At 43.9% G+C, this 22,881-nt stretch overlaps 1 protein-coding gene across 2 annotated transcripts in view; it reads left to right on the top strand.

Annotated features, from left to right (window-relative positions):
* KIAA2012 (KIAA2012 ortholog) overlaps nucleotides 1–22,881 on the top strand; it is a 139,262-nt gene that overhangs the window by 90,137 nt on the left and 26,244 nt on the right. For both annotated transcript variants that reach the window (XM_033230683.1, XM_033230682.1), the window contains exon 15: nucleotides 9,772–9,844. In XM_033230683.1, the coding sequence (XP_033086574.1) occupies nucleotides 9,772–9,844 (73 nt within the window). The remainder of the gene's footprint in view (nucleotides 1–9,771; nucleotides 9,845–22,881) is intronic.

Here is a 22,881-nt window from a genome sequence, read left to right as displayed (position 1 = left end):
TTTGATTAAGAGTCATGCATTTGTCCAAAATCTGTCTCTGTCCATGACCAGGCTCTGCTTTTCAGGGCTTCCTCTTAGACAGGCTCTTCCCCAGGGGTGGCAAGCTGGCCACCAGCTTCTATTTCCCAGGTCATTCCAGAACTGAATGTGAGCCAATGTGGGTCACTTATCCATACCCAAATGAAATGCCATTGGCCCATCCTGGAGCCACAGGGACTGAGAATGGGAAGAGAAAGTATGTCTGACAGAGGAAAATGGGGTACTGAAAACTATAAGAAGGAATTTCAGCTACTCAGGAGATTGAAGCTGGAGGATCACTCGAGTCCAGGAGTTCAAGGCTGTAGTGTGCTATGATTACACCCATGAATAGCCACTGTACCCCAGCCTGGGCAACATAGTGAGATCCCATCTCTATAGGAAAAAAAACCTACAAGAGAGAAGAATGATTCTGGACCCCAAAAGAAAAGATATTTGCTACGAGTATTCAAAAAATATTGCCATGCTCCATGATTTATACTGTTGAAACTATCCCTTTTATTCTTAGCAACAGTTTAGTTCTTCACTTAGGGCTGAAAGAATTATGAATCGTACTTTCTGGGAGGAAATATCCCATCACAGTCACCATTCATTAACCAATATTTGAACACCAGCTATCTACTATGTGTTTGGCAGTTTCTGGGCATTTGGGATACATCAGTGAAAAAAACAGACCAATATCCCTGCCCTGCTCCAGGATAGTACAGGGAACAGACAACAGACGTAATACACAAGCAGAGCATATAGCATGTTCAAAGGTGATAGCTGCTAAGGAAATGAGATAAGAAAGTGGCTCATACCTGTAATCCCAGCACTTTGGGAGGCCGAGGCGGGCAGATCATGAGGTCAGGAGATCGAGACCAGCCTGGCTAACACAGTGAAACCCCATCTCTACTAAAAATACAAAAAATTAGCTGGGCTTGGTGGCAGGTGCCTGTAGTCCCAGCTACTCGGGAGGCTGAGGCAGGAGAATGGTGTGAACCCGGGAGGCGGAACTTGCAGTGAGCTGAGATCCACCACTGCCCTCCAGCTTGGGTGATAGAGTGAGATTCCATCTCAAGAAAAAAAAAAAAGAAAAAAGAAAATATAGAGCATCTAAGAATGCAGAATTCAAAGTGGGGAAATTTACAGTAATTGCTTGTATATTTAGTATCCACAATGCTTTTGTGTTACACTTTTTTGTCCAGCAATTTTGGCACAGTATTATAGAAGGAAAAGTGTTGTCATCTCTAAGGCCCACTTTCCTGTCCACCTCCCTCAAGACTCATGGAAATGGCAACTCAGACTGCTTCCAAAGGACTCACAAAGTACACACTCGGTACACTTTCTGACTCCCAGGCCAGTCTTTGCCCCAAAGACCATGCCTTCTCTTGGAAATGTTCAGTGTTCACAGCTCTCTTTAGATAGACCTTCTCCTTATGGATGTGGTAGCTCCCACGTTCTTAGGGATTGCCATGTAGTAAGACACAGTCTCAGGGTAGTACAGACAAAGATGATGAGTTCAAACAGAGAAGAGCACACAGGCTGTCCTCCACTCCTGGAGCTGTGTAGAAACCAACTCATCCTCTACATTCATTCATGTATCTCCTGCCTGTCCACAGGGTATGTCATTCATTTTTGCCTGGGGCATGTAGGAAGCATTGCACATTGCAGGGGATGAGGGTAGGTGATAAGAAAGGTCAAGGCAGAACAAGGGAATGGAAAGAGATAAAAATAATCACAATTGCTAACACTGCGGAGCACTTATTCTGTGGCTGGCTTTGTTCTAAATTGTATATGCATGCATTTACTTAATTCATAAAATGAATCTAAGTATGTAGAATTACTCCATTTTACAGATGAGAAAACTAAGGCATTGAGAGGCTAAGTAACTTACCGAATGTCACACAGTTGGTAAATGGCAGAAGCAAGATTTGGTCAGGCAGCCCAGTTCCAGTGCCTATGCTCAACCATCTGTTATAAAGCCTCACTGCAGCCCCCAGCTGAGACCTGTCAAATCAAAAACACTGCCTATCATGTTAGCTAAGCATCCAACACTCCTTCTAGAAAATTCCATTCCTGTGGACACATTCCATCTGCTCCAGGAAGATTTTCTGACCCCACAGGACTTTGCCCTTCCCTCCAGTCCCACCCAAGCTCTGTGAAGACAAAATAAAGCTTTCTCTCCCACTGATCATTCGGTTCCCCTCAGCCAACATATTTTTATTTTTCTTTCTATATTTCTCACTCTGTCACCCACGCTGGAGTGCAGTGGCGCAATCTCGGCTCACTGCAAGCTCTGCCTCCCGGGTTCATGCCATTCTCCTGCCTCAGCCTCCCGAGTAGCTGGGACTACAGGTGCACACCTCCACACCAGGCTAATTTTTTGTATTTTTTAGTAGAGACGGGGTTTCACTGTGTTATCCAGGATGGTCTCGATCTCCTGACCTCATGATCCGCCTGCTTCGGCCTCCCAAAGTCCTGGGATTACAGGCGTGAGCCACCGCGCCCGGCCCCCTCAGCCAACATATATTGAACACGCTCTGAGTATCAGACACTGTGATAGGCACTGAGGATACAGAGATGAATCATCTCTATCCTTGACCTTCCAAGGAGCCTAGAATCTAAGAGGAAGATAAACAATGAAACAGATAATAGCACAATGTTGTGGCAGAGGCAGGCTCACGTTACTACAGGAGAGCATTCATTCATTTTCCATTTATTGCATGTGAACTTCTCACATTTTAAGAACCTCTTTACAACACTGAAGGCGGCCGGGCGCGGTGGCTCAAGCCTGTAATCCCAGCACTTTGGGAGGCCGAGACGGGCGGATCACGAGGTCAGGAGATCGAGACCATCCTGGCTAATATGGTGAAACCCTGTCTCTACTTAAAAATACAAAAAACTAGCCGGGCGACAAGGCGGGCGCCTGTAGTCCCAGCTACTTGGGAGGCTGAGGCAGGAGAATGGCATAAACTCGGGAGGCGGAGCTTGCAGTGAGCTGAGATCCGGCCACTGCACTCCAGCCTGGGTGGCAGAGCAAGACTCCGTCTCAAAAAAAAAAAAAAGAAAACACTGAAGGCAACACTATTAGCTGATTACACAGAATAATTTGTTTATATCAGGCTTAGATTTGAGGAAATATGATTGATCCAGAGTACATCTGGGTTCATTTAAAAATCGAACCATTTCACCATTTCGGACACAGTGGCACATGCCTGGAATCCCAGCTGCCTGGGAGGATGAGGCCGGAGGATCACTTGAGCCCAGGAGTTTGAGACCAGCCTGTTTTCTTTCTTTCTTTCTTTCTTTCTTTCTTTCTTTCTTTCTTTCTTCTTTCTTTCTCTTTCTTTCTTTCTTTCTTTTCTTTCTTCTTTCTTTCTTCTTTCTTTCTTTCTCTCTTTCTCTTTCTCTCTCTCTCTCTCTCTCTCTCTTTCTCTCTTTCTTTCTTTCTTTCTTTTTTTGTGAGGGTTTCGCTCTTGTAGCCCAGGCTGGAATGCAATGCCGCAATCTCAGCTCACTGCAACCTCCACCTCCCAGCTCAAGCGATTCTCCTGCATCAGCCTCCTGAGTAGCTGGGATTTCAAGCACCTACCACCGTGCCCGGTTAATTTTTTGCATTTTTAGTAGAGACGGGGTTTCACCATGTTGACCAGGCTGGTCTCAAACTCCTGACCTCAGGTGATCCACCTGCCTCGGTCTCCCAAAGTACTGGGATTACAAGCATGAGCCACTGCACCCGGCCAAGACCAGACTATTTTCTAAACCAAAAAAGAAAAAAAAAATTTTTTTTTGAACCATGTTTTTAAAACCTTGATGTGTTTTTTCAAAAAGAAATGGTAATTGATGAATTAATAAGGATAGAGTTTTTTTTCAGAGACTTTTTAAATTATCAGGGTTAGGTCATGGTCGTAAGGAGGAAAACAGCAATAATGCCTATTAATGCTAGATATCGAATTGAATATCCTTATACTCCACGTTGATATCAAAGGGTGTGTATGTTACACCCAGAACATCTGAAGAATGAGAAATAAGCTTCCACCTCGCAGTTCCCACACAGTTAGCACATAGTGCCCTCAAATGCAAGGTAGAGGAATTGGCCTGAACACGGACAAGAGCCAGCTGTGCCTGGAGTTAGAGCTGCCCCGCCTGTTTTGAGACCAGTCCCAAGCATTACTTATGTGGGCAAGTGTAGATGCATCCCACCAAGCAGAAGGGGGCTGCCCCTTAATCCTGTGGATTTCATATACAACAGGAAAATAATGCTTGGCTTGGGACATCGTTCAAAGATGGAGCAGGGTGCCTTAGGAGATAAGTTCTGGTCTCCACAATCGTTTAAACGTGCCTTGATGACCATTTGGCAGGAAAGTTGTAGAGGGATCACGAGCAGGTGTCAAGATTTAATGATTCCAGGACATTTGAATAATATTCCCAGGAAAAATATTTATGAGTATGTTCTATTTCAAAAAGAAAAAAACCCGAATTAAGTGGAATATTATCAATATTAAAGTGTCAGACTAGTAGTTGGGAAGCCCTGGGTGGAGCCGGGGGGTACTTCTCTGACACTCTGATACTAAGTGACCTTGTGATGCTTCTCAGACTCCATTTTCTCTTTAATAAAACAGAGATAATAATACTGGGATCTGACCAGGCGTGGTGGCTCCTGCCTGTAATCCCAGCACTTTGGGAGGCCGAGGCGGGCGGATCACCACCTCAGGTGGTTCGAGACCGGCCTGGCCAACATGGTGAAACCCCGTCTCTACTAAAAATACAAAAAATTAGCAGGGCATGTTAGCGTGTGCCTGTAGTCCCAGCTTCTCGGGGGCTAAGATACGAGAATTGCTTGAACCCGAGAGGCAGAGGTTGCAGTGAGATGAGATCGCACAACTGCACTCCAGCCTGGGCAACAAGAGCGAAAGTCTGTCTCAAAAAAATAATAATACTGGGAACTCCATGCCTGCCTCTCAACAGTGAAGCAAGAATTACATGAACTAATAGTTTTGAAAGAATGTTCATATCTGTAAAGGACTCAATTCATAAGGGAGAAAGGAACACTCACTGATCCCTGCTAAGGGCCAGGACCCTCACATATTGAGCCTTGTGTAATCTTCCCTTCACTCTTCCCAGTAATTGTGCTGATCCCCATTGTGCAGATGAGGAAACCAAGGCTCAGAGATGACCAGTCACATGGCTGGCAGCAGAGAGAGCTAGGATTCAAAGCCAAAAAACCCCACAGTATCAGAGATCTGTGAGGTCTGTCTGTTCTGTGCCTGTGTACCTAGTTGTACTTCTTTGTTCTAGCTGCAGAACCCAAGAAGGGAGCAGAGATTTGATAATATATATTCATCTTTTTTATCTTAATAACACAAGATACTTTATGATTTTCATAAATCATAAGGTCTTGAACGAAGACAACGCAGGGGACTTCTCTGTTACACAAGAAAAGTTGTACTACCTTGAAGCTGAAACGTTCTAATGAGATCCTGATTTTCTTCCATCACTAAGAAAGTATTGAAATTAGTCATTTATATTCATGTATCACATGGTATGTTACATGGAATTTCCAAATGTCTCTTCCTGGTTTAACCTTTTGAGAACTCTACAATTATTTATTATTACTCCCATTTCACAGGTGTAGAAGCTGAGGTTCTACGATACGGCATGCAGCAGGCTCAAGGCAGGCTGGAGGCCGCACTTCAGACTCCTGCAGCCCATGTTCCTCCATCCTCCCAGCAGCCCCCTAAGAAAACCTGCTGTGGTCCTAAAAGTAACATGCCCAGCAGGGGGCCATGCATGAGAGTGGAGGGCAGGACGGCTGGAAGGTTTTCCAAGGACAGATTACCTAAGATCACTTATGCAGCATCTGTCGGTTTCCAGTTGAAGAAACTGAGGCTCAGGGGTTAAGTAATTCCTACGGTCTGAAAGATATCAAGTGTAGGAGTTAGGACTTGAGTGCAAACAGCCTGACTGCAGGACCTATACTTCAGCCACCAGAGAAAGCGCCTGTCACATGTTGGTTTCAATGTTGTACTTTGTGTTCGCAAAGTGTTTGTGACTCTTCCTCTTCCCCCGGTCTTATAATACCACACTGCTGCCAGTGCTCTAAATACAGCTCAGTCTTATCACTGGTTTGCTTGAAATTCTTTACTGTGTCCCCATTGGCTCTCTGGTTAAATTCCAAGCATCAAAGATGTATTTATTTTACAAATAGAAAAATATAACATGTGCAATTTTTCTTAAACTCCAAACTGTAACATGCAAGATCTGGCCTGTGTCTAATTTACACTGTCCTCACACTGCCCCCGCACAAAACTATCCCCTAACCAGCACATGCTGCTTCCTCTGCTTGGAATTGTTCTACCTTCCCTTCACTGCAAGATTTAGCACTGCGTCTGCCGGTAAACAACCTTCCCAGCCTAATTTAGCTTCACCTCCCATGAGGCCCTGCAGAAACCTGTCATAATCTGCCACAACATTTATCACGCTGCATGGCAAACTGACTTGTCATTTCCCCACAAGTCAGTGAGCGTCCTACGAATACATCTTTCATCTTTGTGCCCCCAGTGCCTCTCTCGGTACCTGGCACACAGCAGACTCTCAACAAACGTTCATTAGTTGAATGAACAGAGGAAGAGCAAACGACTTGGCCAGAATAACAGAACTGGGTTTTGAATTTGCAGTCCCTCCATTTGTTTTGCTCACTCACCAAGTATTATTACCTGTGTTTCTATCACTCTATTTTAATCATGCATTTGTAACTCAGACTAAAAGTGACATAACATTTTATTTAGGTTTAGTTTCTTTAATTCAAATTTTGAATCTGAAATATACTCAGAAGATTTTTTTTCAAATTTAAGTACAAAACAGTGTGCCTTCCAGCAGCTCAGCTCCCTTCCCTTGAAAAACCGGGGTTGCTAGTTTCCTGTGTCCCCTTCCTGGAATGTATAATGCATATATATAAGCAAATACGGATAGATACATACACAGATAGATATTATATGCAAATTTTAGCAAATTATACACATTGTTCAGAGTCTTTTTGTTTGCTTGCTTGTTTATTTAGATAGAGTCTCACTCTGCCATCCAGGCTGGAGTACAGTGACGCGATCTCGGCTCACTGCAACCTCCGCCTCCTGGGTTCAGGTGATTCTCCTGCCTCAGCCTCCCAAGTAGCTGGGACTACAGGCAGCGCCACCACACCTGGCTAATTTTTGTATTTGTAGTAGAGACAGGATTTCACTATGTTAGCCAGGCTGGTCTCGAACTCCTGACCTCAGGTGATCCACCCACCTGGGCCTCCTAAAGTGCTAGGATTATAGGTGTGAGCCACCGCACTTGGCCTAGAGTCTTGTTTTTACTTACTACATCTTGCAGTTCTACGTTAATTCATAAAGAGATGCTTGTGCTTTTTAATGGTTGCATAATATTCCATTGTATAAGCTAATAATAATTTATTTAACTAGTCCCCAATTGATGGGACATTTAAGCTGTTTCCAATCTGTTGCAGTGAATGAATGACTTTAGATAGAAATTATTTCACATGTGTATTCTTTTTTTCTTTTCAAGACGAAGTCTTGCTCTGTCTCCTAGGCTGGAGTATAGTGGTGCAATCTCAGCTAACTGCAACTTCCACCTCCTGGGTTCAAGCAATTCTCCTGCCTCAGCCTCCTGCGTAGCTGGGATTACAGGTGCCCGCCACCACGCCTGGCTAATTTTTGTATTTTTAGTAGAGACAGGGTTTGATCATGTTGGCCAGGCTGGTCTCAAGCTCCTGACCTCGTGATCTGCTCGGCCCGGCCTCCCAAAGTGCTGGGATTACAGGCATGAGCCACTGCGCCTGGCCACATGTATATTCTTATATCTAAAAAATGATAGTTCTTTTGACACTTTTCTAAGCAACATACAATTGAATTGACAGAGTTTCAAATTAAGACTATTTCTTTTTCTAACAAAGACTCACCTGAAAATATTTTTCCAAATCCTTTAGTTTCTGTCTCCCTCTCCCACTCTGTGAAATGAGAAGATATTCCTTGCCCCTGAAGGCTCACGACTGCATGTTGTTGACTCTGAAGGTTGATCCTTCTTGGCATTAAAATTCTTCCAAAAGAGGAAGCTTGACTCTCCCTTTCAATACAGTTTCTTATTAGATTAAAAGGCTTTATAACCAGGGATTTTTTTTTTTTTTAAGTTTCTCTTTTCTAGTCTTCTAACTTAGCCTCTTACTCCTTTCCATTTTTCAGGGATGAGTTTTCTTTTTACTGTACCAGGCCAAATTGACTTTGTCTCCAAAACAAGAAACCCAAAAGTAAGAAAATTATTTACTTGTGTTAGCTTTTTTATGTCAGTATATATCATCAGCTACAAACACTAAGCTAACAAGTGAGAAACAAACACACAAGGTAACAAGCCACCAAGTGAGGGAACTCAGAGGGGAATTAAAGAGAGTGCCAAAGTAGCAGATAATTAGTTGTCTCTTCTCATAGCAGGATGCGACTTTGATAACAAAGTGGAAAGGTGACTGTCACTACAGAATGAGGGTAAACCCGGAGAGACTTCCAGGACCCTTCCTGCTAGATTCCAGCTCTAGCACCAAGATGAAGCTGTGGGTCGAGCAGGGATCCAGGTGACAAAGGCCCAGATCTGGCCTCATCAGACACACGGGGCTTACTTGGGTCACCAACTCTACCTGCCATGTTACTTTGGCACTAAGGAGCTGCTCTTCCAACACTCTGGAGAACAGCATGATTATCAGTCCTGGCTGCATATCAGACTCACCCTAGAAGCCTTAAAATGCCCCACCTCCAGCGAGTCTGACTGTTATTATTTGGAGTTAGGTCCTGGGAATCATATTTTCTAAAACTTCTCAAATAATTCTAATGTGTAGCCAGGTTTGGTAACCACAGTTATGGAGATTTCTGGGAGGAGGGATTGCAAGCAGCTTGTATGACTCAAGGAAAGAAGGAAGAAGGGATCAAATGTGATAAGAAACCAAATCTGTGGTAATCCTGAGGATGCCACAAAAGGCCTGTCTGACCCTTTGGCTCCCCTGCTTTCAATCCTGAATGTTTCCATTTGTTCTCAACATAAAGACCAAAGTCCTCAACCGGCCCTCAAGGCCATAGGGGTCTGACTCCTCCCAACCCTGTACAGTTCTCTGTCTCTGCTCTAGTCACACCAGTCCTCCCTCAAGTCCTGGAGGTGCTCTGCTTCCTTCTGCTAGTTGGCCTCTGTCATGACATTCTTCTCCCCTTCCCCCAGTAAACTCCTGCATACGTTAGGCATTCAGCACTGCACAGATGAATGGGATAAGACCCCATGAAAATAAGTACAACCAGGAAGGTAATAGTGCTCAATACTGCTGGTGCCAAGCCTGCCAGGCCCTGGTTTTTTGTTTTGTTTTGTTTTGTTTTTTGTTTGTTTGTTTTTTAAAGAGACAGGGTCCAGGGTCTTGCTATGTTGCCCAGGCTGGACTCAAACTCCTGGGAACTCCTGCTTTAAGTGATTCTCCCATCTCGGCCTCCCAAGTAGCTGAGGCTACAGGTGCATATTATTATGGCCAGCCGTGCCTGGCTCCTTAAGCCTGTTTAACGCTAGTAGCAGCCTTCCTGGAGACTTAAGTAAAAACAAGTTGATGAAGGAGAAGAAACCGCTAAGAAAACTGGATTCCCTTTTACCAAAGGTCATGGACCACAGACGTGTTTAAAGTGTTGCATTTATTGTGTCTAATGTATTCTTTGGTGTGTGTTAACCCAATAGGAAAGCGGAAATGCACTGGACTCTCAGGAAGAAGCGGGGAGACCCCTCAGAGAAACTCATCATGACAGCCAAGGTAGAGACCACTGGTTGGGGCTTTATAATCTTATAACCATAATTGTCAGATGAACTTCGCACTTTTAAAGATGTTAATGGGAGGCCAGGTACGGTGGCTCATGCCTGTAATCCCAGCACTTTGTGAGGCCAAGGCGGGTGGATCACCTGAGGTCAGGAGTTTGAGGCCAACTTGACCAACATGGTGAAACCCTGTCTCTACTAAAAATACAAAATTAGCTGAGCGCAATGGCACATGCCTGTAATCCTAGCTACTTAGGAGGCTGAGGCAGGAGAATCACTTGAATCTGGGAGGCGGAGGTTGCAATGAGCTGAGGTCACGCCATTGCACTCCAGCCTGGGCAACAAGAACAAAACTCCGTTTCAAAAAAAAAAAAAATGCATAAAGTCACAGATTTTGGATTTCACCCTTAACTTGATCTTTTTCTGTTTATATCTTGTACCATGTCCTTCAGTTGGCATCCAATCAAAAGTAATTTATTTTTATACTAAATTGACAAGAGTTTGTTGTTTTGAGGATATCAGACAACAGTATATTATGGTAGCCTGATCCTGGGTTTGGCTAAGCTTCTAAGCAGGTTTCTGTTCACATGAGCTCTTACCACCTCCATTTTCAAGGCAGAGTGACACTAGCCAGGGAAACATGCTCCGGTCTTCAGATCTGCCGTATCATAAATCACACATGCAGAATGTGAGCACTGACAGGGCTCCAAGGGCTTGGCCAAGTGCGATGGAGGTTTTAGGCAGCACAGAACATGGCCAAACCTAAGCAATGACCAAGTCAGTCAAAACAGATTTCCTGTCTTATGACAGAAGAGCAGGCACCAGCTGGGTTGCATAAAGGTTATTCAGACCATCTTTAATGCAGTGAAATATCACCACAGAAAATTAAAGAAAGCATTTTCCTGTCCTGAATGATAAACGCTAATGTTCAGAAAGGATTTCAAGTATTTGAAGAAAAAAGAGGAAGGAGTGCCAAGGAATGTTTTTTTAACTATTTAAGGATCAATTTTCAGCCAGACACAGTGGCTCATGCCTGTAATCCCAACACTTTGGGAGGCTACGGCAGGAGGATCACTTGAGGTCAGGAGTCTGAGACCAGCCTAGGAAACACAGCAAGATCCTGTCTCTACAAAAAATTTTAAAAATTTCTGGGCATGGTGGCACATGCCTGTAGTCCCATCACTTCAGAGGCTGAGGCGGGAGGATCATTGGAGCCCAGCAGTTTGAGGCTGCTGTGAGCTATGCTATGATCATGCCACTGCACTCCAGCCTGGGCAAAAGAACCAGACCCTGTCTCCAAAAAAAAAAAAAAAAGAGGATCAATTTTCTCCCCATAGGTCTTAAGGCTAATTACCAGGATTTTTTTCCTACCCTAAATTAAGTCATGATCTTCATGGTTAATTATAAGCAGTGAACCAGTTGCCACCTGCAGTGAGAATATCATGAGTCTTAGACTTGGTGAGAACACTTCATCCAAGTTTCCACAAGAGAGGTCAAATCAGCAACCTCCAAATCAAAGTGGCTTTGAAAAATTGCTCTAGCTTTAAATACAAAACTTTCCACTTTGGGAAGCCGAGGCGGGCGGATCACAAGGTCAGGAGATTGAGACCATCCTGGCTAACACGGTGAAACCCCATGTCTACTAAAAAATACAAAAAGTTAGCCAGGCGCAGTGGCGGGCGCCTGTAGTCCCAGCTACTCGGGAGGCTGAGGCAGGAGAATGGCGTGAACCCAGGAGGCGGAGCTTGCAGTGAGCTGAGATCACGCCACTGCACTCCAGCCTGGGTGACAGAGCAAGACTCTGTCTCAAAAAAAAAAAAAACAAAACAAAAAAAAAACACTTTCCACCCCTCTACCCCTGTCAAAAATCCAGGGAAATAATAAAATTTTAATTCTTATTTCAATTCTTGTTTATTTCCTAGGCCAGTGGTTCTCAAACTTCAATGTGCATCAGAATCACCTGTAAGGCTTGTTAAAGATTTCTAGGCCCTGCCCTCAGAGTTTCTGATTCACTAGATCTGGGTTGACCCCTGACGAGCTGCACTTTTAGTAAATTCTCAGGTGATTCTGATGCTGGTGGACCAGCAACCACAGTTTTGAATCACTGCCCTGGGCCTTGTTTCCAGTATGTATTTCCCTGAATTTGGCAGCAACTCAATTTAACCTGTTCTTTTAAAAACAGTAGGAGGAAATACTGGACACAGTCGCTCATGGTTCCAACCCCAGCACTTTGGGAGGCAGGAAGATCACTCAGGTCAGGAGTTATTGGAGACCAACCTGGGCAATAGAGCAAGACCCCTCCCCATGCCCTGCATCTCGGCCTCTAAAAATTTTTTTTTAACTAGCCAGGCATGGTAGTGAGGGCCTGCAGCCCTAGCTACTCAGGAGGCTGGGGCAGGAGGATTCCTAGAGCCCAGGAGTTCAAGGCTGCAGTGAGTTGTGACTGCACCATTGCACTCCAGCCTGGATGACAGAGCAAGACCCTGTCTCTAAGAAAATAAAATAATAATAATAGGTAGTGGGGAAGGAATTGGTGGGCAGGCACTGTTTCAGCAGCATCATTGCGATCAAGAGCACTGATTATGAAGTCTGATTCCCAGGGTTCAAATTCTAGCTCCGTTACTTACTAGCTGTGCGGTCTTGAGTAAGTTACTGAACTTCTCTGGGCATCTTTTTTCTTCCTTTGTAAAATGGGGATACTAACAGTACTGATCTCATGGGTGGTTGTGACAAAGAAGAGTTAACTATGTAATGTGCTTAGAAAAGTACCCGTCATAGGGCCCGGCGCGGTGGCTCACACCTGTAATCCCAGCACTTTGGGAGGCTGAGACAGGTGGATCACGAAGTCAAGAGATCGAGACCATCCTGGCCAACCTGGTGAAACCCCATCTCTACTAAAAATACAAAAATTAGCCGGGCGTGGTGGCACGTGCCTGTAGTCCCAGCTACTCGGGAGCCTGAGGCAGCAGAATCACTTGAACCTGGGAGGCGGAGGTTGCAGTGAGCCGAGATTACACCACTGCACTCCAGCCTGATGACAGAGCAAGACTGTCTCAAAAAAAAAAAAAAAGAAAGAAAGAAAGAAAAGTACCTGTCACAAAGTGCTCAAGAAGGGATATTCATCTACTTTTTAAAAAGCTTTAATAGGAGACACAATTTGCTCCTTGTCAGGAGAGCCTTATTCTAAGGTAACAACCTGATTTCTTTACTTTCCCAGTCTCGGTGGCAGAAGAGGCATTGGGGGATGCATATAGTCCTCTGCTTAAGTCCAGGTGTGGGCAGCAGACCCGAAATGAATGAAGCAGCCTTCCAGCCTCTGCATTCAGTGAAGTTGCTGGGACATAACTCCTTGGGACATGACAGAACCGCTTTAAGAGTCAGGAGGAGTGAGAGATTTGGGGAACCCTGCATGAGGTGCAAGGGGTCCTTAAGGAGCAGCCTGGAAAAATGTCAGGGGTAATGTCAGGGGTGGGGATGAAAGGCAGGTATTGTGGAAACTCAGAAACCAATGAGCAATTTCCATCATTTCTGTTCTGTCAAAAAAAGGAGGCCCAGAGCCCTATTGCCTTATTCAAGAGACGGTTGTGTAGTAGATAGGATGTTGGTACAACTGTTCTAACAAAGGCCAAAGTAAAGTGACTTCAAACAAGATGGAAGGATTATTCCTCTCTCGTGGAAAAGTCTGAGCTGGCAGGCAGGGGGTCCCTGGGGCCCCTGAAGTCTAATTCGATTGCACACATGCTTATTGGGTGGCTAGTAAGTACCACCTATAGCCCCATGTGTTATGTGAGCTGCTTGAAGGCAAGAATCATGCCTTATTCAGGCCTGGTAAACGTTTCATAAATGAATGAATGAGTCAAATGAATAAATGAATGAATATGCTGAGTATTCAAGGGATTCAAAGATGACAAAACCAAGTTTCCTACCCTCAAGGCCTCACAGTGAAGACTTCAACTGCAGTCATGATGTTACCTGTGAGGAAACAGTGCCGCCCAGGGTTACTAAGGTCATAGCCCTCTAACTAGGGTGCAGTCAAGGAACCTACAGCCACCAGCCAGAACCTGCATCTTCACCATAGACCCAGAAGCAGCCAATAGGCAACAGGTGACTAATGCTGATGGGGAAGGACGACACTGGCTCTATCAGCTTCTCGGTGAGTGTCCCAGCAGCCAATGCCCTCATTAACCCAATAAGGCTGGTCTAATTCCTGGCTGGTGTTCCAAGTCGTTTCATCATAGTGCAGTCTAGACCAGAGATTTTTCTAAGAACTACCTATGTAGACCCATTCTAGCCAGCACCTGGGAACTTATTAGAAAAGAGAATCTGGGGTCTCACCCCAGACCTGCCTGTGTTATAACAAGGTCCTCAAATGATTCATATGCCCATTGATATCTGGGAAACACTGGAATCTATTCATCGAGGAAACTGGGTTTCAGATTCAAAAGACATGGATTCCTTTACCAGTTGTGCCTACAGATCAAGTCTGTAGTTTAGGGAATGGCAGATTGCTTCTCTGGGCCTTGGTCTCCTTTCCCATAAACCAAGGAGGCTGGAATGGATCATCTCTAGGGCCCCATTCCATTCTGATGCTCTGGCCATCTATGAGTCGCTCAGGCTTGCACAGTGGTAGGCTGCAGATCCATGACTGGGGCCGGGCCTACTTCCCAAGCTCATCCCAAACCCCCACTTCCGGGGAAGGCCAGCCTGCCACCTTCACTGTGTCCTACATAAATCTCTGCTACTACCCAGCATCCCTCAGGTGACAGCCTGGAAGGAGGCCATCTATGTGCCGTTTGTGAGCCCTGGCTCAGTGCAGCAACAAGTTAGAGCTCAATGGGTCAAGATGGGAGCACTACTTTGCCATGGTGCTCCTGCATGGCATGAGGACTCCATAAACCCCTGGGCCTCTGGAGGCTTCCACTTCCTGATCTGAAAATAACAAAGTTGACCTTCCAATATCGTTTCCCACTTTCTGTGATTCAATGACTATTGGAACTGCTTCTGTTAAGGGGAAAAGCAGAATCCACAGTGCTACCACTGAGATAGCTCCACGGTTCAGCCTCCAGGTTCAGGCCTTCTTAATTCTTTAACCACTGACTGCCTGAATGGAAGCTTCCATTATTCACTCAGCATACACTTGCTGATCCCTACTAAGTTTCATAGCCTTCGTGGTTGGATAAAACACACTCCTTACTGCAGCTCCCGCTTTGGTGGAGGAAACAGGTATGTCTGCAGACAGCTCCAGTGAATGGAGTGTGATCAGTGCTCTAAGAGAATACAGGAAGGACAACTGATCCTGACCGGGGCAGAAGGGATACGGAGAAATCAGGTAGGGTTTCCTGAAGGAGGTGATGGCTGACATGAAGGAAGGCATTTACTGAACCTAGATTGCATTCACCCATTTGTGATGAAGACATCAAGAGAAGGCAGCAGTTCTTACTCCCTGTGTGCCAGGCACCAGGCTATGCATTTTCTGTAAAGTGCCTCATTTAACTTTTATACTAATCCTGTAAAGAAGCAGCCCTTGATATCCCTATTTGTCAGATGAGACAATTGAGGCAGAGTGGTTAAGTACCACATCCTTGGTCATAGAGCTGGGCAACAGTGAGGCTGACCTCCCCAGGCAATCTGCATAGATTAATTCTGGATGTTAACAGCTATGAAAAAAAGGGTTTGCCCCTCCCCCGCAGGGGAAAAAACAGCAAGGTCCAGGGAAATCAAGATTTAAAGAAATATTACACACAGAGACACACACACATATACACAGACACATACACACATACATACACACACACACAAGACACATAGATACACACACAGACACCAACTAGAGAAATATGAATGAAAAGATTCTTCAAACAGTTTTTTGGGTTTTTTTGTGTTTTTTTTTTTTCTTTTTTGAGACGGAGGCTTGCTCTGTCGCCCAGGCTGGAGTGCAGTGGCGCGATCTCGGCTCAGTGCAACCTCCGCCTCCCGGGTTCACGCCATTCTCCTGCCTCAGCCTCCCGAGTAGCTGGGACTACAGGTGCCCGCCACCATGCCCGGCTAATTTTTTGTATTTTTTAGTAGAGATGGGGTTTCACCGTGTTAGCCAGGATGGTCTCAATCTTCTGACCTCGTGATCCGCCTGCCTCGGCCTCCCAAAGTGCTGGGATTACAGGCGTGAGCCAAGCAGTTTTTTTTAAAGGGAAAAAAGGTGTGGCCAGTCGGGGAGGGAAGCCAAAGTGGCCCAGCAGTGCGGCATCTGCGCCTCCACGGCGGCAGGGGCCGCGCAGCAGGCGCACAGGGAGCGGCTCCTCTCGGGGCCGGCGGGGTTTGTGGCTTCAATAGCGCCACTCCGGGTCCCTGCGGCGTCGGAGAAGCTTCTGCCTAGCGCCTCTCTGCTGCGCGAGTCGTCCCGGCCTTACAAAAGGAGCTCCTTGCCGGTGAGCTCAAGACCCCAGGCGGGCTCTCCCCGAAAGGTCACTTCTCCGGGTGTGTCGCCTCCTTTAGTCTTTTCTTTTCCTCTCTGTGGTGGCTTGTGATGTCTCTAACGCTGGAGCCTCCTGTGGACTCCATCCCGAGGTGGAGACTGGCAGAGCTAGAAGGTCTAAACAACTGCAAAGCAGGCACGCATAGTCGCTTCGGAGAAGGCAGGGAGGCAGGCAAACCCCTGAAGTGCCACCCAAACAATTCGGACTTTTTAATTAATACTGTTTTATTTTGGCCAGTTTTCCACTTAGGGGTGGAGAAAAGGAAAGTAATTTCTGGCATTTACTTTTTTTTTTTTTTTTTGAGCCAGAGTCTTGCTCTGTTGCACAGGCTTGAGTGCAGTGGTGTGATGGTTCACTGCAACCTCAGCCTACCAGGTTCAAGCAATTCTCCCGCCTCAACCTCCTGAGTATCTGGGATTACAGGCACCTACCACCATGCCCTGCTAATTTTTGTATTTTTATTAGAGATGGGTTTTTGCCATGTTTGCCAGGCTGGTCTCGAACTCCTGACCTCAGGTGATCCTCCCGTCTCGGCCTCCCAAACTATTGGGATTACAGGCGTGAGCCACCGTGCTTAGCCATTTTTGGACTATGAAGCAAGACATAATGCTAGGTGCTTTATTGAATTTATTTTATCCTCACTATAACCTTATGAGGTAAAGTGCATTATCCCTATTCCACAAATGAGGAGAATGAGGCTCAAAGAGGTTAGGTAACTTGCCCAAGGGCACACAGCCAATAAGTGGAGAAGCTGAGAGATGAACCCAGGTTTCTATGACTCCACAGTCCTTGAATCTTTGACTTGTGATGCCATCCATGTGTTTCTGAGAGGAAATAGTGAAAAGTCAGGGAGACATCACGAAATTATGGCAGTATATTTTTTAAGCCAGCATCAATCTTGCAGGTGATCTAGAAGTTCTTTTATATTATGGATGAAGAAACCTGAGGTCTACAAGTCAAGAGAATTGTGCATGACAACTAATTATTAAAACCAGGGTAACTGGAGTCTCTGCCCAGTGTTTGTGGTTATCTAGTTCAGTTCAGTTCCCTTCAGGTCAGTTTCATTTTGAAGGCTTTTCCTTGGGCAGTTTCTGGCTTCAGGAATAAACAGCTCCAGAAGGAGCAAGTGTAATGATTGCCTGACCTGTGCAAAGAAGTGAGGAGTAGCCAGTGTTGGAAAAGTTCCTCCTAACACTGTGGAGAAAACAGGGAGACCAGACGTGTGTGCCCAGGAGTCCTGGTGGTGCCACTCACCAGAATCTACAGCCTGGAAGATGGCACCATGCAAAGGTCTGGGACTCCTTGCTCCCCACATTGCCCAGTATGATGCCTGCACAGTCATGGCACAGCACACTGCCAGACCCTGCTATCTGCAGACCACAGTACTAGGTGCAAAATATTCTGCTAGTCCTTAGCACCTAGATGACCTAACTCTGGTACTGCTCTATCTTTCCTCTGGGAAGTATTTCAAAGTTCTCCTTCATATTGGAGGAGGAGGAAGTGGGAAGTGGTGCACCCTTAAGAATGTTTCTGGCGGCTGGGCGCCATGGCTCAAGCCTGTAATCCCAGCACTTTGGGAGGCCGAGACGGGCGGATCATGAGGTCAGGAGATCGAGACCATCCTGACCAACATGGAGAAACCCCATCTCTACTAAAAATACAAAAATAGCCGAGTGTGGCGGCACATGCCTGTAATCCCAGCTACTCAGGAGGCTGAGGCAGGAGAAACCCCGTCTCTACTAAAAAAAAATAGAAAAAACTAGCCGATCGAGGTGGTGGGTGCCTGTAGTCCCAGCTACTCGGGAGGCTGAGGCAGAATGGCGTAAACCCAGGAGGCGGAGCTTGCAGTGAGCTGAGATCCGGCCACTGCACTCCAGCCTGGGGGACAGAGCAAGACTCCGTCTCAAAAAAAAAAAAAAAAAAAAAAAAAAAGAATGTTTCTGGCTTACTCCTACTCAGCCCAGACTGAGGAAGTCCCCCCACAAGGAAGTCCCCCAGAGTCCCAGAGAGCAACAGTCATCCCTTGATTCTGAAAATTCTCCTCACTTTCCAGGGAGAAAAGCTCATTTCTAACAAGAGACCTAAATTTGTCAAAACCCAAAAGCAGCTAAAACTAGAGATAAGGACAACATAAGAAAGGAAAATTATAGGCCAGGTGCGGTGGCTCACACCTGTAATCCCAGCACTTTGGGAGGCCGTGGCGGGCAGATCACATGAGGTTGGGAGTTCAAGACCAGCCTGACCAACATGGAGAAACCCCATCTCTACTAAAAATACAAAATTAGCCGAGTGTGGTGGCGCATGCCTGTAATCCCAGCTACTCAGGAGGCTGAGGCAGGAGAATCACTTGAACCCAGGAGCAGAGGTTGTGGTGAGCCAAGATAGCGCCATTGCACTCCAGCCTGGGCAACAAGAACGAAACTCCATCTCAAAAAATAAAAATAAAAAAAGGAAAATTATAGACTAATCTCACTTATGATCAAACATACAAAACTCCTAAATAAACTATTAACCAATCAAATTCTTAAGCTTATATTTTTAAAAGTATTAATATACACAACTGAATTTGGTTTATCACAAGAATTCAAGGAGGGTCTAACATATGAAAATATGTTTATAATCCACACCAACAGGTTAGTGGGGAAAAGCCTTAGGGTCATCTCAATAGATGCAAAAGGAAAAAAGTAAAATTCACCCATTCCCAATTAAAACTGATCAGACTAAGAATAGAAGAAGCCTTCTTGATTTTGACAGAGTATCCATGAAAAACCTATAGTAAACATCACACTTGAATGGTAGAACTTGAGAAGCATTCTTTATTTTATTTTATTTTTATTTTATTTATTATTATTTATTGATTGATTTTTTTTTTTTTTTTTTTGAGACGCAGTTTTGCTCTTGTTGCCCAGGGCTATAGTGCAATGGCACAATCTCAGCTCACTGCAACCTCCACCTCCCAGGTTTAAGTGATTCTCCTGCCTCAGCTTCCCAAGTAGCTGGGATTATAGTTGCTTACCACCACACCTGGCTAATTTTTTGTATTTAGTAGAGATGGAGTTTCACCATGTTAGTCAGGCTGGTCTCGAACTCCTGACCCCAGGTGATCCACCCTCCTTGGCGTCCCAAAGTGCTGCGATTACAGGCATGCGGCACCACGCCTGGCCAAGAAGCATTCTCTTTAGAGACAGGACTAGGAGAAGGATGTCCTCTATCATTGATTCTATTCAACATTGTACTAGCAATGCTAGCCAGAATGGTAAAGAAACCAAAGAAAGGAAAGATGAAGGGATAGGAAGGAGGAAAATGACACTGGTATTATTTCTAGACTATATTATTACTTATATGGAAAATTCAAGGAACTGTACAGACAAGACATTAAAAGACAAACAGAAGAATTCAGCAAGATTACTAAATACAGATCAATAAACAGAAATCAGTTGTGTAAAAAGCAGTGTTTGGAAACATAAAGCACAATTTAAAAATAGAATTTAAAAGTAATTGTTATTATGGAAAACTACAAGCATACACAGAGGTGAAGAGAGCAGCACAATGAACCCCATATACCCATCTCTTGGCCAATATTGTTCACCTATATCTCCAACTCCTTTCTCCCATGTTATTTTGAAACAAATTTTAGGTTCACATCATTTTACTCATGGATACTTGAGAACATATCTCCCAAAGATGAGAAATGGCTTTTAACATAATCATGATACCATTATTACACCTAAAATTTAAGTAATTATTTAATATAATTGAATATTCAATCAGTTTTCAAAGTTCAAATTGTCCATAATTATTATAATTGTTTTGGAATTTGCAAACCAACTGTTTGCAATTGGTTGATATAGCCTTTAAATCTCATTGAATTTATAAGTTCCCTTCCATTTCTTTTTTTTTTCCCCTTTTAGTGTATTTGTAGGAAATTGGGTCACTTGTCTTGTTGAGTTTCAATCTAGACTTCATGGATGCATCCTCATGGTGTGGTTTAACATGTTTCTCTGTCTTCCACACATCCTGTAAGTTAACACTTGGATCTAGAGACTTGATCAGATTCCGGTTTGGTTTGGTTTTTCCTTTTGGCAGTCTATAAATTCAGTGCAATTTCCGTTTTAAAAATCCCCAACAGGGTTTTTGGCAGAACATGATTAGCTGGCATTAAAATTCATATAGAAAAGCCAGAAATAGCTGTCATGGTCTGAATGTTTGTGTCCCCCCAAAATTCACATGCTGAAACCTAATCACCAATGTAAAGGTATTTACAGGTCGGGCCTCTGGGAGGTGATTAAGTCATGAGGGCAGAGCCCTCATAAATGGGATTAGTGCCTTTACAAAAGAGGCCCCAGAGAGCCGTCTTGCCCCTTTTATCATGTGAGGACACAAAAGAAGGTGCCCTCCATGAACCAGAAAGTGAGACTTCCCCAGACACTGAATGTTCCAGCACCTTGATCTTAAACTTTCCAGCCTCTAGACCCATAAGAAATAAATTTCTGTTGTTTCTAAGCTACCCAGTTTATGGTATTTTGTTATAGCAGCCTGAAACAGACTGAGACACTAGCCAGTATAATTTTGAAGAAAAACAAAGTGGAAGTTTGCCCTGACAAATATAAAAACTTATTTTAAAGCTGTGAAAAATAAAACTGTGCTATTGGCTTAGAGACAGACAGAAGAGAATAGAGAATACAGAAATAAATGTGACCATGTATGGAAACTTGATATATGGCAAAAATGGCATTATAAAGGGAAATAGTGGAGAAAGGATGATCTATTATTCACTATATAATTTTGAGACAACTGGTTATGCAATTTTAAAATTCTCACCTCACAAAATATCAAGTGTATTCAGGGGCTTAATGTCAAAAAGCAAAATTTAACTTTTAGAAGAAAATATAGCAGAATAGCTTTATGAATTTGGGAAAGGAAAAAACTTTTTACCTATTATTCATAACACAAACCATAAAGAAAATTATTGATAAATCTCTTTTTTTTTTTTTTTTTTTTGAGACAGAGTCTCACTTTCTTGCCCAGAGAGTGCAATGGCATGATCTTGGCTCACTGCAACCTCTGTCTCCTGGGTTCAAGTGATTCTCCTGCCTCAGCCTTTCAAGTAGCTGGAATTACAGGTGTGCGCCACCAGTCCCGGCTAATTTTTGTATTTTTAGTAGAGACAGGGTTTCACTATGTTGGCCAGGCTGGTCTCAAATTCCTGAACTCAAGTGATCAGCCTGCCTTGGCCTCCCAAAGTGCTGGGATTACAGGTGTGAGCCACTATGCCCGGCCAATGAATCTGACTATATTAAAGTTTAAAGTTTTCAACAAGACAGTATAAAGTTAAAAGTCAAATTACAGATTAGAAGGAGATACCTGCAATGCATATAGCCAACAAAGGATTAGTAACCAAAATGCAGCAGCATTTCTTCCCTCTACAAATAGGGAAAGAAAAAGACAGTCAACCCAAAGGAAAAATGAGCAAATGATATGAACAGGCAACTAACAGAAGAAGAAACCCAAATAAATGGCCATACAGAAAAAAAAAGTTCTCCCTTCCTACTAATCAGGACAATCCAAATTAAAATAAAAAGATATCGTTTCATATATATCAGACCAGCAAAAGTTTAAAAGTCTATAAACATTATTAATGAGGATATAAAGTTTTAGTAATTGAGAGCAATTTGGAAATATTCAATAAATTGAAGATGTATATATCCTGCAACCCAAAAAGTTCATTCCCAGGTATCCTTTAGAGAAAGTATGTATGAACAGTGACTCACCTAAAAAGGTTCATTGAAACATTCTTTATAATCACAAACAATTGGAAATAATCAAAATGGCCATCAACAGTAAAATGGATTTTAAAATGTTCATATATTCATACAATGGAATACTGTATGATAGCTGAAAATAAAATTACATGTATTAACATGGGTTAATCCCAAAAACCTTATTAATGGTTTTTTGCCTTATTAAGCAAAATAAGGCAAGTTGAAAAAGTTATATAAATAATATCATTTATGTAAAGTTTTAATATGGAAAATAATACTATATATTGTTTACATGTGCATTTATATGTAATACAGATATAAAAATATATATGAGGACTGATAAATATCAAATTGAAGAGACTGATTACCTCTGGGAGAGAGAGGGAAATGGGATTATATGTGCCTTAATCCATTTTGTGTCGCTATAACAGAATGCTTGAGATTGGGTACTTTATGAAGAACAGAATAGTCTCCCACAGTTCTGGAGGCTGAGAAGCCCAAGATCAAGATGCAGGTTTCTTACTATGTCCTCACATGGTGGGAGGCAAAAAGGCAAGAGAAAGGGAACCCATTCCCACAAGCCCTTTTTTTTTTTTAAGAGATGGGGTCTCTCTACGTTGCCCAGGCTCAACCTGAATTCTTGGGCTCACACTATCCATGGTCTCAGCCTCACAAGTAGCTGGGACTACACGTGTGAATCGCTGTGCCCAGCCCACAAACCCTTTTTATAGCAGCATTAATCCATTCATAAGGATGGAGCCCTCCATGACCTAAACACTTTTTATTAAGCCCCACCTCCC

This window comes from Trachypithecus francoisi, unplaced genomic scaffold, assembly GCF_009764315.1.
Source record: "Trachypithecus francoisi isolate TF-2019V2 unplaced genomic scaffold, Tfra_2.0 Lachesis_group13, whole genome shotgun sequence".
Lineage (NCBI taxonomy): Eukaryota > Metazoa > Chordata > Mammalia > Primates > Cercopithecidae > Trachypithecus > Trachypithecus francoisi.
This window is presented reverse-complemented; position numbering and strand designations above follow the sequence as displayed.